At 40.8% G+C, this 16,933-nt stretch overlaps 2 protein-coding genes across 2 annotated transcripts in view; one reads left to right on the top strand and one right to left on the bottom strand.

The window, feature by feature from the left end:
• LOC128261178 (uncharacterized) overlaps positions 1–1,628 on the top strand; it is a 57,795-nt gene extending 56,167 nt beyond the window's left edge. Inside the window, exon 2 of the mRNA XM_052994727.1 lies at positions 1,316–1,628. Within this exon, the coding sequence (XP_052850687.1) occupies positions 1,316–1,542 (227 nt within the window). The 3' untranslated portion in view covers positions 1,543–1,628. The remainder of the gene's footprint in view (positions 1–1,315) is intronic.
• Positions 1,629–4,738: 3,110 nt separating this feature from the next.
• LOC128261176 (uncharacterized) lies at positions 4,739–13,699 on the bottom strand. Its single transcript, XM_052994724.1, has 2 exons — positions 13,358–13,699; positions 4,739–7,225 (listed from the first exon to the last, which is right to left on the bottom strand). Exons 1-2 carry the CDS (start codon positions 13,697–13,699, stop codon positions 4,739–4,741), a joined length of 2,829 nt encoding a protein of 942 aa, XP_052850684.1.
• Between the last annotated feature and the right edge of the window lie 3,234 nt (positions 13,700–16,933).

Raw genomic sequence — 16,933 nt, 5'->3', positions numbered from 1 at the left:
GACTGATCCCGAGAAGGTGTCTGCGATCAACGGGCTGAAGGCCCCCTCTAACTTAAAAAAACTCCGCCGCCTTGGAAGAAATTAAAAGATGCCTGACTACTGCCCCCGTATAAAATTGTCCGGATTTCGAACAGAAGTTCATTTTGCAAACAGACGCGAGTGACGTCGGCTTGGGCGTAGTTTTATCACAGGGCTTCGAAAGTCAAGAAAAGGTCACCGCATACGCTAGCCGCCGACTAACCTCCGGAGCTAGAGTGTCTTGCCATAATTTAAGCAATCAGGAAGATGCGGTGCTACCAGGAAGGGTACCGATTCGAAATCGTTACCGATTATCTAGCTCTTATTGCTATCTCGCTAGAATTGCAGGTCGACATACGCTACCGACGAGGAAAATTGAACGTCGTGGCCGACACACTTTCCCGACAGCCTTGTGAGGTACTTCAAGGCGCTGTCGAACTCGAGGACCACTGCGTCTGGATCAAATGCATGATGACCCCGAGAAGTTCGCCGACTACATGAGTTCCACGATTCCCCGACCGCAGGACACTTGGGAGTCCGAAAAACGATCACCCGGTATGTATCGCGACGCTAAATGCTATGTTCGCCATTGTGGATCTTGTCAAAGGTTTAAGGCGGAACAGACCAAAGCGGCAGGTAAGATGCTAACCCTAGTCGTAACCTTTCGACATTCTCTGTGGGGACTTTGTAGGCCCACTACCATATTATGTTTGCAAATCGCACTGACTCAGTTTTACGTGGACCAACAGCCCCAATTATATGTGGAACTAAAATAAAAAACCAATTTAAGCATCGCTATTTAGGTCTTTTACTAGACAGGAGGATAAAACTAAATCATCATACATCCCAGTTATCAAACAGGGTTCGAGCTGCTGTTTATGGTCTGAGCTAAATCCTGGGTAAGCAGAGCAAGCTCCCAATTAATCGCGCCAACCTGGCAGTACGCACCCCCTGTCTGGAGTCCACTGGTTTCAAAAACACAATTTGGTAAAATAGAGGTCTCACACAACAAAATGTTACGCTGGACTGTGCAAGCTGGCCGTTATATAAGGAATAACGACATACAAAGCTTTTATAACGTAGAGTCGGTGCAAGAAGTGTTTGACGAAGCCAGTTACAGGCTCGCCAACAGAAGTGAGAAATCTCCTCTTGAATCTACTTACTCCGGATAACCAAGACTTGCCAATTTACTCGAAACAACTCGAAAAACATTTTGAGCCTTTGCGGCGTTTACTACTACAGCAGCCGGTAACACTCCAGCAGCAAATTCCAATTCTAATTCGCCTTAAACAACAAGAACAGCAACGGCGTAATCTGCAGCAAGCACAGCTGCGTATAGAACAACGTGAAAGCCAGGCTAGGCAAAAACAGGAACTAGCGTTAGCGACCGGCGTACCCCAGGAAAGGCCGTCGCTGGACTGGGTCAACAACATGTCACGGTCAGTCAGGAGTGGCACGATTAGCCGTGTAGACATGGCCCATATCATCAGGTTTCAGCCAGAGTATATCCGAGGCTTATTATGAGCCCGCTACTACCATCCGAGATCCGCACGCCAACTCCAGAGCAGCAGCTTCAAGCTGGCCTGAATAGGCTGAAACTGAACCTGGAAGAAGAATTATTAGATTCGTATGATACAGATTTATCTGTGGCGGTCCAAAAAACCATGGCCGTCACTCCTAATCTTTCTCACTCAATTTTACAGGTTCCAACGGAGGTCAATACTAGATGTACACACGCCAACAGTAATGCTGCTCTAAGCTCTCACCCCGGCTGGTAGTCACAGAGCGCAAGGAACTCCAAAGATGCTTGCTCCTCCATCGACACTGGACGGCTTCTGTGGATGCGGCAACTCCAGATCCTGTCGGCAGAAAGCTGCGTATAACCTGAAAAAGCAAAATTTTCATTAGTAAACGTGATCTGCAGCAAGCACAGCTGCGTCCAAAGATGTTTGCTCCTCCGTAGACTGGAAACTGGCTGCTGCTTAACTCCGCTGACTCCGCTGGTTGGTACTTCTCCATCGACACTGGACGGCTTCCTGTGGATGCGGCAACTCCAGATCCTGTCGGCAGAAGGCGCGTATAACATGAAAAAGCAAAATTTTTGTTAGTAAATGTGTAAATTTTATAACTCCAAAAATGTAAACAAACCAGACATGCTGTATTGTTTCGATTGTCACGGCTGCGATATCGGGTCACTTAGGCCACTATCGATATTCGCGGCACTGACTTTTGACAGAGATACTCAGGCATTTTGGTCACACCTTACAGTTATCAGTAATATATAAGATATATAAGAATATTTCGATAGCGATAAATTGTCGCGTTTGGTCACAGTTCACGTATTTTTAAAACCTGTTAACATCCACAGTATTTATTTTTAAGATATTTTTATGTTATCACTGTTAATCAAATCTCTTAAAGCCTAGGTTTCTGCTAACGCCTCTAAATACTAAATACATGCTAAAAAGAGGGAAAAATGCACAATTAAAATATTTTTGTATTCTTATTGCTACTAAAACCATAAACATCAAAGTTCAACTTATCTCTGCTTCTATATAATTGCTTGTCTCGGCGGCGCAGCAAATGCAGATGTGCTTTCAGAAATCAGCTACTCCTGCCTCTTATTTCCTAGTTGGTGGAAATAATTGTAATTAAAATTGTAATTAAAATTATAAAGACATCGTTTACCTACTCTACCTTCCTGCTCCTCGTCTCGACGCAGCTAATCCTGCATGCTACCCAGAAACCAGCCACTCCTGCCTTGCGTTTCTTTACTGGACTTGATGGATGCCCCAGATCCGTTTTGGCCATGCTGAAAAGGAAAACATAAAAAAAAAAATTATATTAACACAACCAAAATTCCATTGCACGAAAACTACAATCAACACCATAAAATCAACTTTAAAACTTATCTACGCTCCTGCCAATCCTCTCGCCTCGGTCGAGTAGCAAATCCTGATGCAACCCGCGACGCTAGCTACTTCTACTCCATTTGGATTCGATGGCCGCCACAGCAAATCCTGATGCAACCCGCGACGCCAGCTGCTCCTACTCCATTTGGATTCGATGGCCGCCACAACAAATCTCGATGTAACCCGCGAAGCCAGCTACACCTACTCCATTTGGATTCGATGGCCGCCACAGGTCCGATTTGGCCATCCTGAAATGTTAGAATAAAACACAGTTAAAGCATCTTCAATGCAATTAAAACCATTACTTTGACCTACAAACCTTAAACTACAGCATAAATTTCCCAAGCTTCAAATGTAAACAATAGGCACGGCATTACCAGCCCAAAATTTATTTACAGGTTAGTGTTGTCCTATTGGTATTTTGAAATAACTGTTGAACGGTCACTATTCCGGAGCATGCAAATCTAGTATTTTATTCTCTGTATAAACATATGTAAACTCATGTACACAAATAAAATTAGCCGCAACGCTCATTCTGCGCCGGCTTTACTAAGTGCATACACGCACTCCTCTGAAAAAAACTGCATACGACCTAAGGGAACAAATAGACGAAAACAATGTTACACTCTTAGTTTTACTGGACTAAATTAAGGCCTTCGATACATTAAGCCATAATGTTCTTTGTGCAAAATTACGTAATATGTTTATGTTTTCTAAAACTTCTGTCAAACTTGTGTCTTCGTATCTACAAAATCTTCGTCAATCTGTTGTACTGACTAGCGTTTCGTCTTCATATGTAAATTTTAATAGTGGTGTGCCTCAAGGTTCTATTGCTTACCTTATATATTAATGACTTTCCCAATGCGTTATCTGAATGTAATGTACACGTGTATGCTATTGATGTCCAGAATAAATGAGTGTATAGATGTTTGTAACAGGAGAACTTGCACGTGTAAATGAGTGAATGAGTAATCAACCCATCAAAATTAAAATGTCTTGCCATTAGTAGTTTTTAACAAGTTTCAGCCACTGAGTATAAATAACACGCCACTTGAGTACGTTGAAACAACTATAAATTTAGGTTTCACATTCAACAGAACTCTTACCTGGAATGATCATATTACAATTTCTGTAGGGAAATTATATGGCATAATAAGGACAATATACGTAACTAAAAATTGCCTGCCCAAACACATACGTTTACTAATAGCTAAAACCTGCATTGTTCCAGCGCTATTTTATGGAATAAAATTTTTTTAAACTGTGACACTATCAGTAAAAACAAAATTAAAGTACTATGCAATTGCATATTCAACCTACTACATAGAAATCACGTATCCGAATTTTCACAGAAAATATTCGATGTCTCACTAAATAAATGGATAAAGATGCGAGTCTTAATTTTTCTGAAAAACTGCAGCTTACATCCTCTAGAAGAGCAAATTTTATAATAAAATACAAAATACAAATATAACTTAGTGATGTTTAATGTGGATAAAAAAATAGCTTTAGTGGAAAAAAATATAAATTAAACTTTTCTATGATTTTGTGCTCTAGTTTGGATACAGAAGTAGGTAAGACGATTCAAGATAACAAGAGCAGTAAGTGTCGGCTATTACTGTTCATTATAGTGTGGCACGGATATACATGTAAATACTTTCAATAGACAGGGAATAAACAAATGTTACTAACTAAAATACTTACTAAATTGTAGTACTCATCAAAAAGCAATAAAAGAAAAAAGATTAATTTTATTCCTTTTTAATTTTTTTTTAACACGTTTACAATTTTTCTTTAACATCCAATAGTTAAGTAAAGTCATAAGCTGCAATAATTTTAAAAATTATTTCCAAAGATGCCTGTACAAAACAACTAACTATAAAACATATTAAGCAAAGCCTAATGACTACATCGACATCGTTGTATTTTTTTGGGCTAGGGTCGCAAGCTATCGGTACACTGTGTCCAAAAAATATAACTACAACGCATATAGAAATAAATAGTTTAGATATAAATATGCAGCTTCTTTCCCAGCTACAAAAAGCGCACCTGTCAGTTCCAAAACGCCATGGTCCAATTATTGGTTGAAATAAATACCAGTTCCCCATATAGCTTTCCATAGCATGTGAAAATCGAACCTTCCATTGATACACACTTTTTTCAATTGTTGTTGCGCGGCTAAATATATTAGCCATTTTATAAGTTGTAACTGATCTAAATCGTCGTACCCAGTTCTGAACCGAAAAGTTTTGCACCTTTTCAGTTAGTATATCGGCTATAATGACATTTCTACAAAAAAAATGTGGATATATTCCAGAGTTGTCATGTCCGATTGCAAGACCAGTTGGTAATCGGATAAGCTGTCGATCTAGGCGGAAAGATATTGTACTGTTCCTTTGAAAAGTTCGAAAAACAGGATCTTGATATACTATAAAGTGCGAAATTTGGGTTGAATATTTAAAAGAAAGTATAATGTTTGCTGATGTACCAGCGTTATATCTTCCCCCAAAAGTAAACCTTAGAACAAGATCTCCGCGACAGCAAGCGACTCTGTTTGGATATCTTTCAACGTATAATCGTTTATCCCAGTCGGAAATGCTTTTCATATTAAAAAAAATATATATTACTCCAAATACAGATAAAGAGAATAAAAAAATGATCATTTGGTAATTTTGGTTCACTACTGGTCGTTCCAGGTGACATTTTAGATTCATTGGCACTGCAATTATAGGCATAGCATCTGCATCAAAGTCACTAATAAAATTACAACGGCAATGTATACCAAAGTATATACTTTTGTTCATTTCCGGCATACATGCCAAATTTTGCCAGCTAGGCTCGGGTCTAGCATAGTTCCAAATTCGGCAGCTTCGTATTTCAGTAGAAAACGCAAAAAATGCTCCTGATTCATAAAAAGTATCCCAAGGCTCAGATGGATTAGAAGCGCGAATATATATATAAACTGGTCGTGATTTATCACAGCGATTCCTTAACAAAATAGTAGTTGGCTGTAAAACTCCAGTTCTCACTCGACAGGTAGAGCTTTGACTTTCTATATCAACCAATTTAGGTATAATGCTCATGCGAATTAAGACACAGTAGTCTATATCCGCTTGAGTAAAAGTAACACCAAGAACTGAATGCCCATATAACTCGGTTCGATACATACGAACTTCAAATGGAGAATACACATTATCATGTATAATGTTTTCTACATCTTCCTCAGGATCGTCAAAGTCAATACCACGTGGAAAAGATTGAGAAGACTGCTCTTCATTTACAGGATCACCAGCCGAAAAATTCATTTTAAGTTTGGAGATATATTGAAATGGTTCAGAAATCTCTTCACCCTTTTTCCAAATATTATTTTTTGTATAAGCATTAACCACAAGTACTTGTGTTTGTGACTCTTGTTCAGGATACCACCAATATTGACTTTGTTTATGACTTCGAACGGATATAAGAACTTCGTCAGTGCGAAGTCGAAGCCTTAGCTCTTCAATAAGTTTATCAGTAAAAACGAGCGTGTGCATTAAGTCAGCAGATTCAAATTCAATGTTTTTTTCTTGATCTAGATCAAAACTTTCCATTCGCATGTTAAAAGTTGAACGCTCAATTAATTTTGGCCCTTCCTCAGGATGAAGGCGCCTAGCAGTTCCCATTCCCATGTAAAACAAACAACTACTTAATTTCCAATGAGCGTGCAACCAATTGTTTATATGTTCCAAGCCTTGTGGTCGAAGCGTGGACATTTGTTCCAGCCTATTTCTGAAATTATCAATGTTCAGACAGGATTCAGACTCTGCCCGACATTGAGATTTCGGTATGTACTCCCACTCAGCATTAAATTTGTTGAGAATATCGCATACCTCATTTACCATTGTTTCATAATAATTGTCCATTAAAGTATTAAGTTCATTACCACCGATTATAAACTTAAATGTAGAAGAAATTAAATGAAGCATTCTTGCCACAACATTTACGTCCATGTCATCAAGTGGTTCTAGGGAAAGGACTACTCGTTTTGTGAGTCGCACTAGGTGAGCAAGTTGCACTGTTGTTTGTGGTTGGTATACATAAAGTGTTTGAATAAAGTGGATAAGTCGTTCTTTTGACTTGATTAACTTCGCTACTTGATACAATAATAAAAAAGCTTTTTGCCAATCTGCATACATCAACCAACGACGAGCTCTATTTAGAGAGTCCGTGACAGTCTTATCCGTGTCTTCTATTTCTAATCGTCGAACGTCAACAGTAACAGTTACATCGTCACAAACAGAAAAATGATCGCATATCTGTTAAAAAAAAAAATTCTTACATACCAATTTTTAAAAATGGAACTAGGCGATAGTAAGGTAGAACATTTTTTAAGCTTGCTCGGGATTTCGTTTGAACTTTCCTTAATATTGACTCAGATTTTTTTTTCTAGATTTTTACTGAAAGTTTCATAGCGATAGCACATCTAGAAGTATTTATGTCCACTGTGCGTTGGTTTCTTTTAATTTCATTTTCTTTATGGGGTCGCAATGCAAACAGAGGGATTGAAAATCAGGCAATCACCTATATCACTGAAGATGGTGTAAGACAAATAGATTATTTAATTGAGACCTTCCTTTTTTTACTTTTGATTTGTCCTCGCGTTAAAAAGCACGCGTGGGCGCCTTGCTTGAAAACCCGGAAAAAAAGAAGCCGATCTTGTATTATTTTACCTGTAGTTGCTACCTCGGGCGTGTGTTTCGGAACTTAGCTTTTGGGAATCAGACTCGGTGTTCTTTTTCTCTTATAATATAAAATTACAATATAATCTTTAGTTTTATTTTCTCATATGATTTTTTTATTAATATTAGTACTAACGTAATTTACACTTAGACACTTATTTGTGGATTAAGATATTTAGCTAAGACTTAATTAAGATCACAGAATGTGACGGCCTAGTCAAAGGGTTGGATAGTCACAAATCTTAACACCATAACGCACAGCATACACTTACTTAAAAATTTCAAGAATATAGTCGATGTGAATTGAACATCCCCATTTTGCTGGAAAGGTAGGCGCGTGTGGAACTAAGTGTAGTGACCTACCCGATAGCTTGCCCACAGTTATTAAGCGCGCACGTTGCCTATATCAGAAGCTCTTGCAGCAATCGGATCTTGACGCCGAAATGAGACGGCAAATGAACGAGGACGTGCGGAAAGGATATGCAAGACCGATCAGAACATCGGATGCGGTGAAGAAGCATTGTTGGATCTACCAATATTCCCGGTAAACAACGCCAACAAGCCGGGAAAGCTTCGCATTGTAACGAACTGTTTCGAGAGGCGGTATAGCTTTCCTCTTTTGATCAAATTCCATCCCTTTACCCAAAAAACAACACAAATCGAACGCTACAGACTATGGTTATATTTGACAATACGGTTGGCTAGGGCTACGATTATAATTAAAATTGTAGGAGTGTGGTACGATTTACTTGGTTTTTCTAGTGGGATGTGGGAGTGTAGGTCATCGTTAGTTTCGACCTTTCGCTATAACTGTCGAAACCAGTCACCTTAAATGGCCCTCGTATTTTGGTGCTAACTTGATCGTCGCCTTTACAATTCCGGATTTTCCCTGCCGCCTGCTGCTGTGAGGTCTTGTATTGTTGGCATTTTTCATAGCGTCGTACGTACTGCTGTATATTACTGTGCATCCCTTGCCATTACCCGGTGCTTCGTTTTCCCAATTCCTTATTCTCGTAGAGCTCATTCCCGTTGGTTCTTTTTTTTTTTTTTTTTTTTTTTTTTACATATGCATTTTATTTATTGTTTATTATTTATTATTTATTTATTTATACAATAAGTATATAAAATCGTAAAATAAAAAGCTATATCTGACAGTCAAGTTGACTGACGCGGGATGTAAGGGCTCTAATAACTATTGCTGAGCTGGAAGGACATTTCGTTGCAATCGGGTCCGGTTGGATACCCTGGCTAGGCCCCTGGCGAGCTGGTTTGGATGAGAAGTTAGCTTGGTGTGGTAGGACGCTTTTTGTTTTGAAATTTCATCTTTTACGGGTAGAATGCCAAGATCTCTGTGGATTTTGTCGTTCCGAACATACCAAGGTGCCAGTTCTCAGGATTTTTGATTGTGCTCGCTGGATAATGTCGATGTTACTGCTGCTCGCGTTTCCCCACAATTGGGAGCCGTAAGTCCAGACTGGCTTAAGCGTTGAATTGTAGAGCAGAACCTTGAAGTCCAGGCAGAGGGGGGAGCGAGCGTTTATGAGCCAATGGAGGTTATTGGATTTTAGTTTTAGATGAATTTTCTTAGCTTCGATATGTCTCCGCCATGTAAGTCTTCTGTCAAGGTGGACGCCAAGGTACGTTACATCGTCAGCTTGTGGAAGTGGCGTGTTATTCAGAGTTAGCGGGGGACACGTTTGTCTGTTAAGAGTAAACGTTATGTGTTTACACTTTTGCGCATTTATTTTTATATGCCAGTCTGATAACCACCTCTCCACTACCACGAGATGATCAGCTAGTTGTGCTGTTGCCTGAATTGGGCATTTGGACCGACTTAAGATCGCGGTATCGTCTGCGAATGTAGAAGTAGTTAGCCGCTCGTTCGTGGGAATATCTGCGGTGTAAAGGAGAAATAGAGTTGGACCAAGGGCGCTACCTTGAGGAACTCCAGCCTCTATCGTGTAATCGTCCGATATTGTAGTGTTGCATCTCACGGCGAAGGCTCTGTTCAAGTATCCTGTGAGTGTTTTCCGGTAGTAACGTTCTGATTTTATGCATAAGGCCATCGAGCCAGACTCGGTCGAAAGCCTGCGCAACGTCAAGGAATACCGCACTGCAGTATTCCCGAGACTCGAATGCAGTTCGTATTTCTGTTGTTAATCGGTTAACTTGCTCTATTGTTCCATGGCTTTCTCGAAAGCCAAATTGATGCGCCGGAATAATGTTGTGCTCTATCAGATATGGGATTATGCGTGTCAAAAGGCATTTTTCGAGCAGTTTTGACAGACACGAAAGTAAACTTATCGGTCTGTATGAGGCTGGTATTGTGTGATCTTTTCCTGGCTTTGGGATCATTATGATTACCGACTTTTTCCATTTTTTTGGGAAGTAGCCAAGTCGTGTAATCCCGTTAAATAGTTTACAAATTACCTCAACTGCACAGTTTGGGAGTTCAATTAGCATCTTAGGAGTTATAAGATCACCGCCTGGGGCCTTTTTTGTTTTTAATTGCTCGCTGATGACTTTTGCAACTTCGTTTGTTTGAAACAGAATTATCGCCATCTCAGTTCCACCTCGAATTGACGGCGGTTTTGGCTGAAAAACATTTCGAAGGTGTAAAGCAAATGTACAGGCTCTGTCTTTGTCGCTTCTGGCCCAGCTGCCTGAAGAGTCTCTTACGGGAGTTACTGTTTCGGCCCGCGCACTTAGATTTGGGTGGGCCCTCCACAGGGGGTGCTTGGTGCTGGTGGGTGAAAGTTTCTCAATGTACTGGCGTTGTGCTTTTTCTTCTTCGTGCCTTAGAGCCCTGGTAAGTCTGCGACCAGCTTCCTTAAGACTATGTTTTGAGGATGGCGATCTGCTGGTCTGCCAAGCACGCCTCAAACGTCTTTCTCCAAAACAAGCTGTTCGATTTCAAGGTTAGTTTTGTGTTGGTGTGTGTGCCCATCCCTCCATTGCGGTGTAGAGACTTTGGCTGCTGCGACGAGTACAGACTCCAGTGCATTGGCATAGCAGTCGATGTCCTCCTTGAAGTTGAGCTGTGGAGTTATTTCGATGTGGGAACTTACGTACTTTTTGAACTTCAGCCAGTTGGTTCGATGCGACGTCAGCCTGCAAGGGTGCTCGATTAATTCCGGGCTTTGAAGAAGAGTTATTAGCACTGGTGAGTGGCCCGATGATAGATCCAAAAGCGATTTTGCAGATATTAGATTGCGAGAAATATTTTTTGTCACAGCAAAATCAATTAAATCAGGTAGTTTTCTGGGATCTGTTGGCCAGTATGTAGGACTGCCTGGTGAAACGTAGTCCAGTTTGTTGCATGTTTTGATGAGTGCATTATATAGTTGCCTTCCTTTGGGGGTAACAAGGCGGGATCCCCAGTGTGTGTGCTTGGCGTTGTAATCACCTGCTGCTATGAATCGCTCTCCAAGTGAATTGTAGAAGTCCATGAATTGGTCTTCTGAGACTGTAAAGCGGGGTGGGCAGTAGACAGCGGCAATGGCAAGGTTGCTGGTGCCCAACTGTAATTTTATCGATGTAGCTTGCAGATAATTTTTTGCAAACCGTTGGTGAAGAATGCCGGTTCCGCCATGTGTTTTACCATCTGGATGATCGGTGCCGTAGAACGTGTATCCTCATATTTGAAAGTTATATTTGCTGGTGAGATGCGTTTCTGCCAGCAACATAACGTCGATGTGATTTTCGTTCAGAAATTGAGTTATTTCAGGTATATACCGTGAAACACCGTTGGCGTTCCACAGAGTTATTCGGAGGCTAGGCATAATTTATTTGGACTGCTGAGCTGCAAGCATTTTTAACAAGATATTTTGGTTTTGCATTAGAGTTTGCATGGTGGTTTTCATGAAGGACATAAATTCCATCATATTTTGTTGCAAAGTTTCATCATAGTTTCCATGTTACTTTGTGGCTGTCCCATGGCCTGCTGTATGTTATCAGATTTCGGCTCTATGTGAGCTGTGCCTGATCTTAGAGCACTGGCGTAGGAAATGCTGTTGGTGGTAATTGAAGGGCCAAATGATGACCTGCTTTTGCGAAGAAAACTTCGGGTGTCGTTTGTGATTTCATGTAAACGTTCTGGCGTGCCGTTGTCGCTCTTTGCATCCGACTTTTCATCTCCTTGTAGACTGGACAGCCTCTGTAGTTTGCTGTGTGGTTTCCTTGGCAGTTTACACACTTTTAAGTGAGAGAGTCTCCCTTGTTGGCAGGGCAGGGTTCGGAGCCGTGGAAGTTTCCACAAGCTACACAAACTGACCTGAGGGTGCAGTAAGCCCTGGTGTGTCCGTATTCCTGGCAGTTTGTGCATTGCACTGGCCCGTTCCGTTTGTGCGGCTCTTCTACTGTGATCCTACGGTGCAGAAGGTACTGCAACTTGTAGATCGGGTGCACTGCGTTTTTTTCAAAGTTCTGCTGTCTGGCTCCAGCTCGACCTTGAAAAGTGGTTGGTTGTTTATAACATTTTTAGCGCAAAAACCGTTTTCTTTTAAAGCCTTTATAATTTCAGAGGGGGTCACATCGGGTTCTATTCCCTTGAGGACAACTTGTAAGCCCTTGCAGCTTTTTAGCTGGTACGTGTAGTAATTCTTTTTGACATTGTTTAGGTACTTCGACACTGCTCGGAAATCATCTTCGGTTTTGGTTTGAATTTTGGTTTCGCTTATATTCCCTTTCCTAAGCGGAATAACATAAAAGTTATCCTTCCCGACAAGGTTAACTATTTTATTGACTAGGACGTTGGAGATCTTCTCCCGAATAAAGATAGATGGGGGCTTTAGTTTCTTTGGGGCTAATTCTTCGTACTCTGTTTCAGGCTCCGCCAGAATGAAAAATCTATTTTCATTTAATGGCCCGAGATTTTCAGGGCCTTTGTTGGTACGATTTATTTTGGGCATATTGCCGTCAGATTTTTTTGGGGGGGGGGTAAGCTTGCTCTTGGAAATATTAATATAGCGATCCATGCCTGTCTGCATGGCCGAACCTGCTTGCGGAATTGTAATTTTTTCTTCCGTAGCTTTGTTTTTGCCGTTTGAGCCGATTTTTGCACTTGGTTGTGTTGTTGCTTTACCCGCTGCAGAAGAAGAGAGTGGAGTCGTTATTGCATTGTTGGCGACAGAGACCGTTGTAGTTGACGTAGTAGTTGCTGTTGTTGTTGCACTAGGTGGCTGAAGCTCGGTTGGAGGTTTGCATTGCTCACTCCATGGTGTTTGTGCGGTGAAGAGCAGGGCGGGAGAGCAAGAACTAGCTCTCTGGTTTTCGGCGGTCAGTAAACTTGCACTTTCTTGCACTTTCGGTTCTAGAGTATTACTCGTGAACGAGAAATAAGCATTGTTTCGGGCCAGAGAGAGACGACGTTTGTCTTGCTCTCTCTGAATTTTTTCACGGGCTTCGTCTTGTTGTTTTTGACGTTGAGTGCGCTGATCCACGTTCTTATTCATTTATTGATAGAGCGTAATATTAATTAATTAATTAACTAAAACTTTAGCTTACGATATGCGAATTAGCATCGCGAATCGCCAAACCTCGCGTTTATAAATTTTTTCGAACGTTTTCGACTTAGTGGCTTATTGTTTTTCCGGAGTGTTAAGAAAACACGTCTATACGCAACCGAAGTTGACTATTTTTTTTGGGTTCTTTGCCACGCAAAGCTTCCACGGTTGCGTATCTTCGTCCATACAGTTTTCTTTCTATTACCGCGTAATCTGTCCATGTTTCTGGATCTTTTCCTATTGCAAGGAGTTTCTGTTTCATCCACTCGTCTTCCTCAATTTCGGCTCCGTGTACTTCTTCTATCTCGGCTCCGTGTACTTCTTCTTCTATCTCGGCTCCGTGTACTTCTTCCTCGAGCATTTTGGATAATGCGTCTGCCACGACGTTAAGGTTGCCTTGGCGATAGCGTACCTCGAATGAGTATGGCTGCATTACCAATGCCCATCTGGCAATCCGTCCTGAAGGGCTCTCGATCGAGTTAAGCCATTTAAGAGCTTGGTGGTCAGTGATGACATCGAAGTGGTATCCCTGCAGGTACATCCTCATTTTCTGGATGCCCCAGTGTATTGCCAGGTGGCCGAGTAGTTTTGTTCTGTATTTGTAAGCTTTCGACTGGCGCATGAAATATCGTGTTCTCCGTTTTCAGCCACTTAAATTAGTACTGCTAATAATCCGCAGTTACTGGCGTCCGTCTGAAGTACAAATGTTCTTCCAAAGTCAGCGAACGTCCGGACCGGTGCTTCCGTTAGGGCTTTCTTCATGTTTTTCGTTGCCTCTTCTTTCTCCTCGGTCCATTTAAGCTTTGTAGCCCTCTTAACCAGGTTGTATAACGGTTGTGCCAGTGCCGTTTAGTAAGGAAAAATCTTTTGTACCAGGAGGCCAGCTTTAGAAAGCTGTGCACCTGCTTCGTTGTCTGTGAACTTGCCATGTTAAAGATCGCGGCTATCTTTTCCGGATCGGTGAGTATGCGCTGAATACGTGCCTTAGATATTTTAGTTCTTTCTTAAAGAAGTTACATTTCCCTGTGTTTATCTTCAGGTTTGCCTTGCGGATTCGTCTCATCACTTCTTGTAGTTTCTCAAGTTTCGTGCGTCCGATGACCACTGTGTCATCCAGGTATGGGAACGCGAATGGTTCCATCTCTGGTCCAATGACTGAGTCTAGAGCTCTTTGGAAAGCAGCTGGTTCTGGTGTAATCAGAAGGGCATTACTTTCCACTCAAACAGTACGCCTTCTGGTACAGTAAAAAAAAAAATCCTGAAATAAGTTTTAAAACAAAACAGTTTTGAAAAACAAAAAGGGAATTCGCGCCGCTCAAATCCTAACCGATGACATTATAAAAAGTGTTTACATCGTGAAAATAGATAAAGGAGGAAAACAATAAATGCAATAATCCCCCTTTGCTTACAACAATCCTTTAATTAATGACCGTAACAAAAAAACACACTGCTAAAAAAATCTATTACTCTCAAAAACAAATATTAAACAAATATAAAAAACAAAAGGATAAGTAAAAATATTATCAAAAATCAAATACAAATTCAACAAATAAAAGGAAGAGCCGAGAAATAAATTGAAGGAAGAGCTGAGAGCCATCCCTCGCTATACGAAGACCCCAAATAGGATCATCAGGCAAAAAGAAGACATCCCATATTCAAGGAAACTAAGAAGAACAATTAGTGAGCTGTTTAATAATAGTTTTATATATATAAGAAGTTACTACAAAAAATTTAAATATAAACCAACAAGGTGGAAGAGTTAAACAACGACTTTAAAAAAATTCTAACCAATTCTAAATTCTTCTAGCAGCCAGACGGTTAGTGTAAGCGATTTAATTAATAATGAATTGAGTCCTTTGAGGAATGAAATCGCAAGTTTAAAGACACAATTAAATCACAACATAAAGCAGGTTGAGGAATTCAAGATGGAAGATATTATTCCAAACGTAAGGTGCGATACTTCTTAACATCAAATCATTAAGTCGGTTTGAGAATTTAAAGGAGATGAAGATAGTTATGTTAGCTGGGGAGCATCGGCGGAAATAGCAAGGGACAATACGAAAGGAGAAGTGAAAAAAACTTTTCGGCACTATCTATTCTGGTAAATAAAAAATTAGCTCTCTTGATTAACAAAACCAATATGACACATGGGAGGAATAAGCCAATTACATCTGAACTTAATGAAAAACAAAGAAAGACAGCACTACGAGTGTTCATAACTGGCCTTAACGGCCATATCTCAGATGTAAATCCACAAGGCAGCAAGACTTTGTTCAACTCTCCTTGAATCCTTGTAGCCTATAATAATAGGCAGTCATCAACATAGAAGTCGTTCTTAAGTGCATCCCAATTGCCATTTTTCCAAATGGAGCTGACGTTGTGCCATAAGTCACAGTTTTAAGCCGGTAATATTTTATTTCATCAGACGGAGTGTAGCGCCAAACAATCATTTGATTGAATTGGTCTTTTGGATTCATCCAAACTTGCCGATACATTTTTTCTATATCAGCCGTAAAAACATATTTGTGAATGATCTGCATAAAGCACATCATTTAATTCCTGTAGATGTTTTACAGGAAGCATCAAAAACTACTCTTAATTTTGTAGTAGTACTTTCCGGCTTAGAAACACAGTGGTGAGGAATAAAGTTATGTTCCTTTGGTATTTGATTAGGCAATACTTGTTTCATATTTTTTTTTTTTTTTACATATGCATTTTATTTATTGAATCTTCTCTGAATTAAGACTAACAATAAGTATATAAAATCTTAAATTAAAAAGCTATATCTGACAGTAAAGTTGACTGACGCGGGATGTAAGGGCTCTAATAACTATTGCTGAGCTGAAAGGTCATTTCGTTGCAATCGGGTCCGGTTGGAAACCCTGGCTAGGCCCCTGGCGAGCTGGTTTGGATGAGAAGTTAGCTTGGTGTGGTAGGACGCCTTTTGTTTTGAAATTTCATCTTTTACGGGTAGAATGCCAAGATCTCTGTGGATGTTGTCGTTCCGAACATACCAAGGTGCCCCAGTGACAGTTCTCAGGATTTTTGATTGTGCTCGCTGGATTATGTCGATGTTACTGCTGCTAGCGTTTACCCACAATTGGGAGCCGTAAGTCCAGACTGGCTTAAGCGTTGAATTGTAGAGCAGAACCTTGAAGTCCAGGCAGAGGGGGGAGCGAGCGTTTATGAGCCAATGGAGGTTATTGGATTTTAGTTTTAGATGAATTTTCTTAGCTTCGATATGTCTCCGCCATGTAAGTCTTCTGTCAAGGTGGACGCCAAGGTACGTTACATCGTCAGCTTGTGGAAGTGGCGTGTTATTCAGAGTTAGCGGGGGACACGTTTGTCTGTTGAGAGTAAACGTTATGTGTTTACACTTTTGCGCATTTATTTTTATACGCCAGTCTGATAACCACCTCTCCACTACCACGAGATGATCAGCTAGTAGTGCTGTTGCCTGAATTGGGCATTTGGACCGACTTAAGATCGCGGTATCGTCTGCGAATGTAGAAGTAGTAAGCCGCTCGTTCGTGGGAATATCTGCGGTGTAAAGGAGAAATAGAGTTGGACCAAGGGCGCTACCTTGAGGAACTCCAGCCTCTATCGTGTAATCGTCCGATATTGTAGTGTTGCATCTCACGGCGAAGGCTCTGTTCAAGTATCCTGTGAGTGTTTTCCGGTAGTAACGTTCTGATTTTATGCATAAGGCCATCGAGCCAGACTCGGTCGAAAGCCTGCGCAACGTCAAGGAATACCGCACTGCAGTATTCCCGAGACTCGA

The sequence above is a fragment of the Drosophila gunungcola genome, assembly GCF_025200985.1.
Source record: "Drosophila gunungcola strain Sukarami chromosome Y unlocalized genomic scaffold, Dgunungcola_SK_2 000041F, whole genome shotgun sequence".
NCBI classification, from domain to species: domain Eukaryota; kingdom Metazoa; phylum Arthropoda; class Insecta; order Diptera; family Drosophilidae; genus Drosophila; species Drosophila gunungcola.
This window is presented reverse-complemented; position numbering and strand designations above follow the sequence as displayed.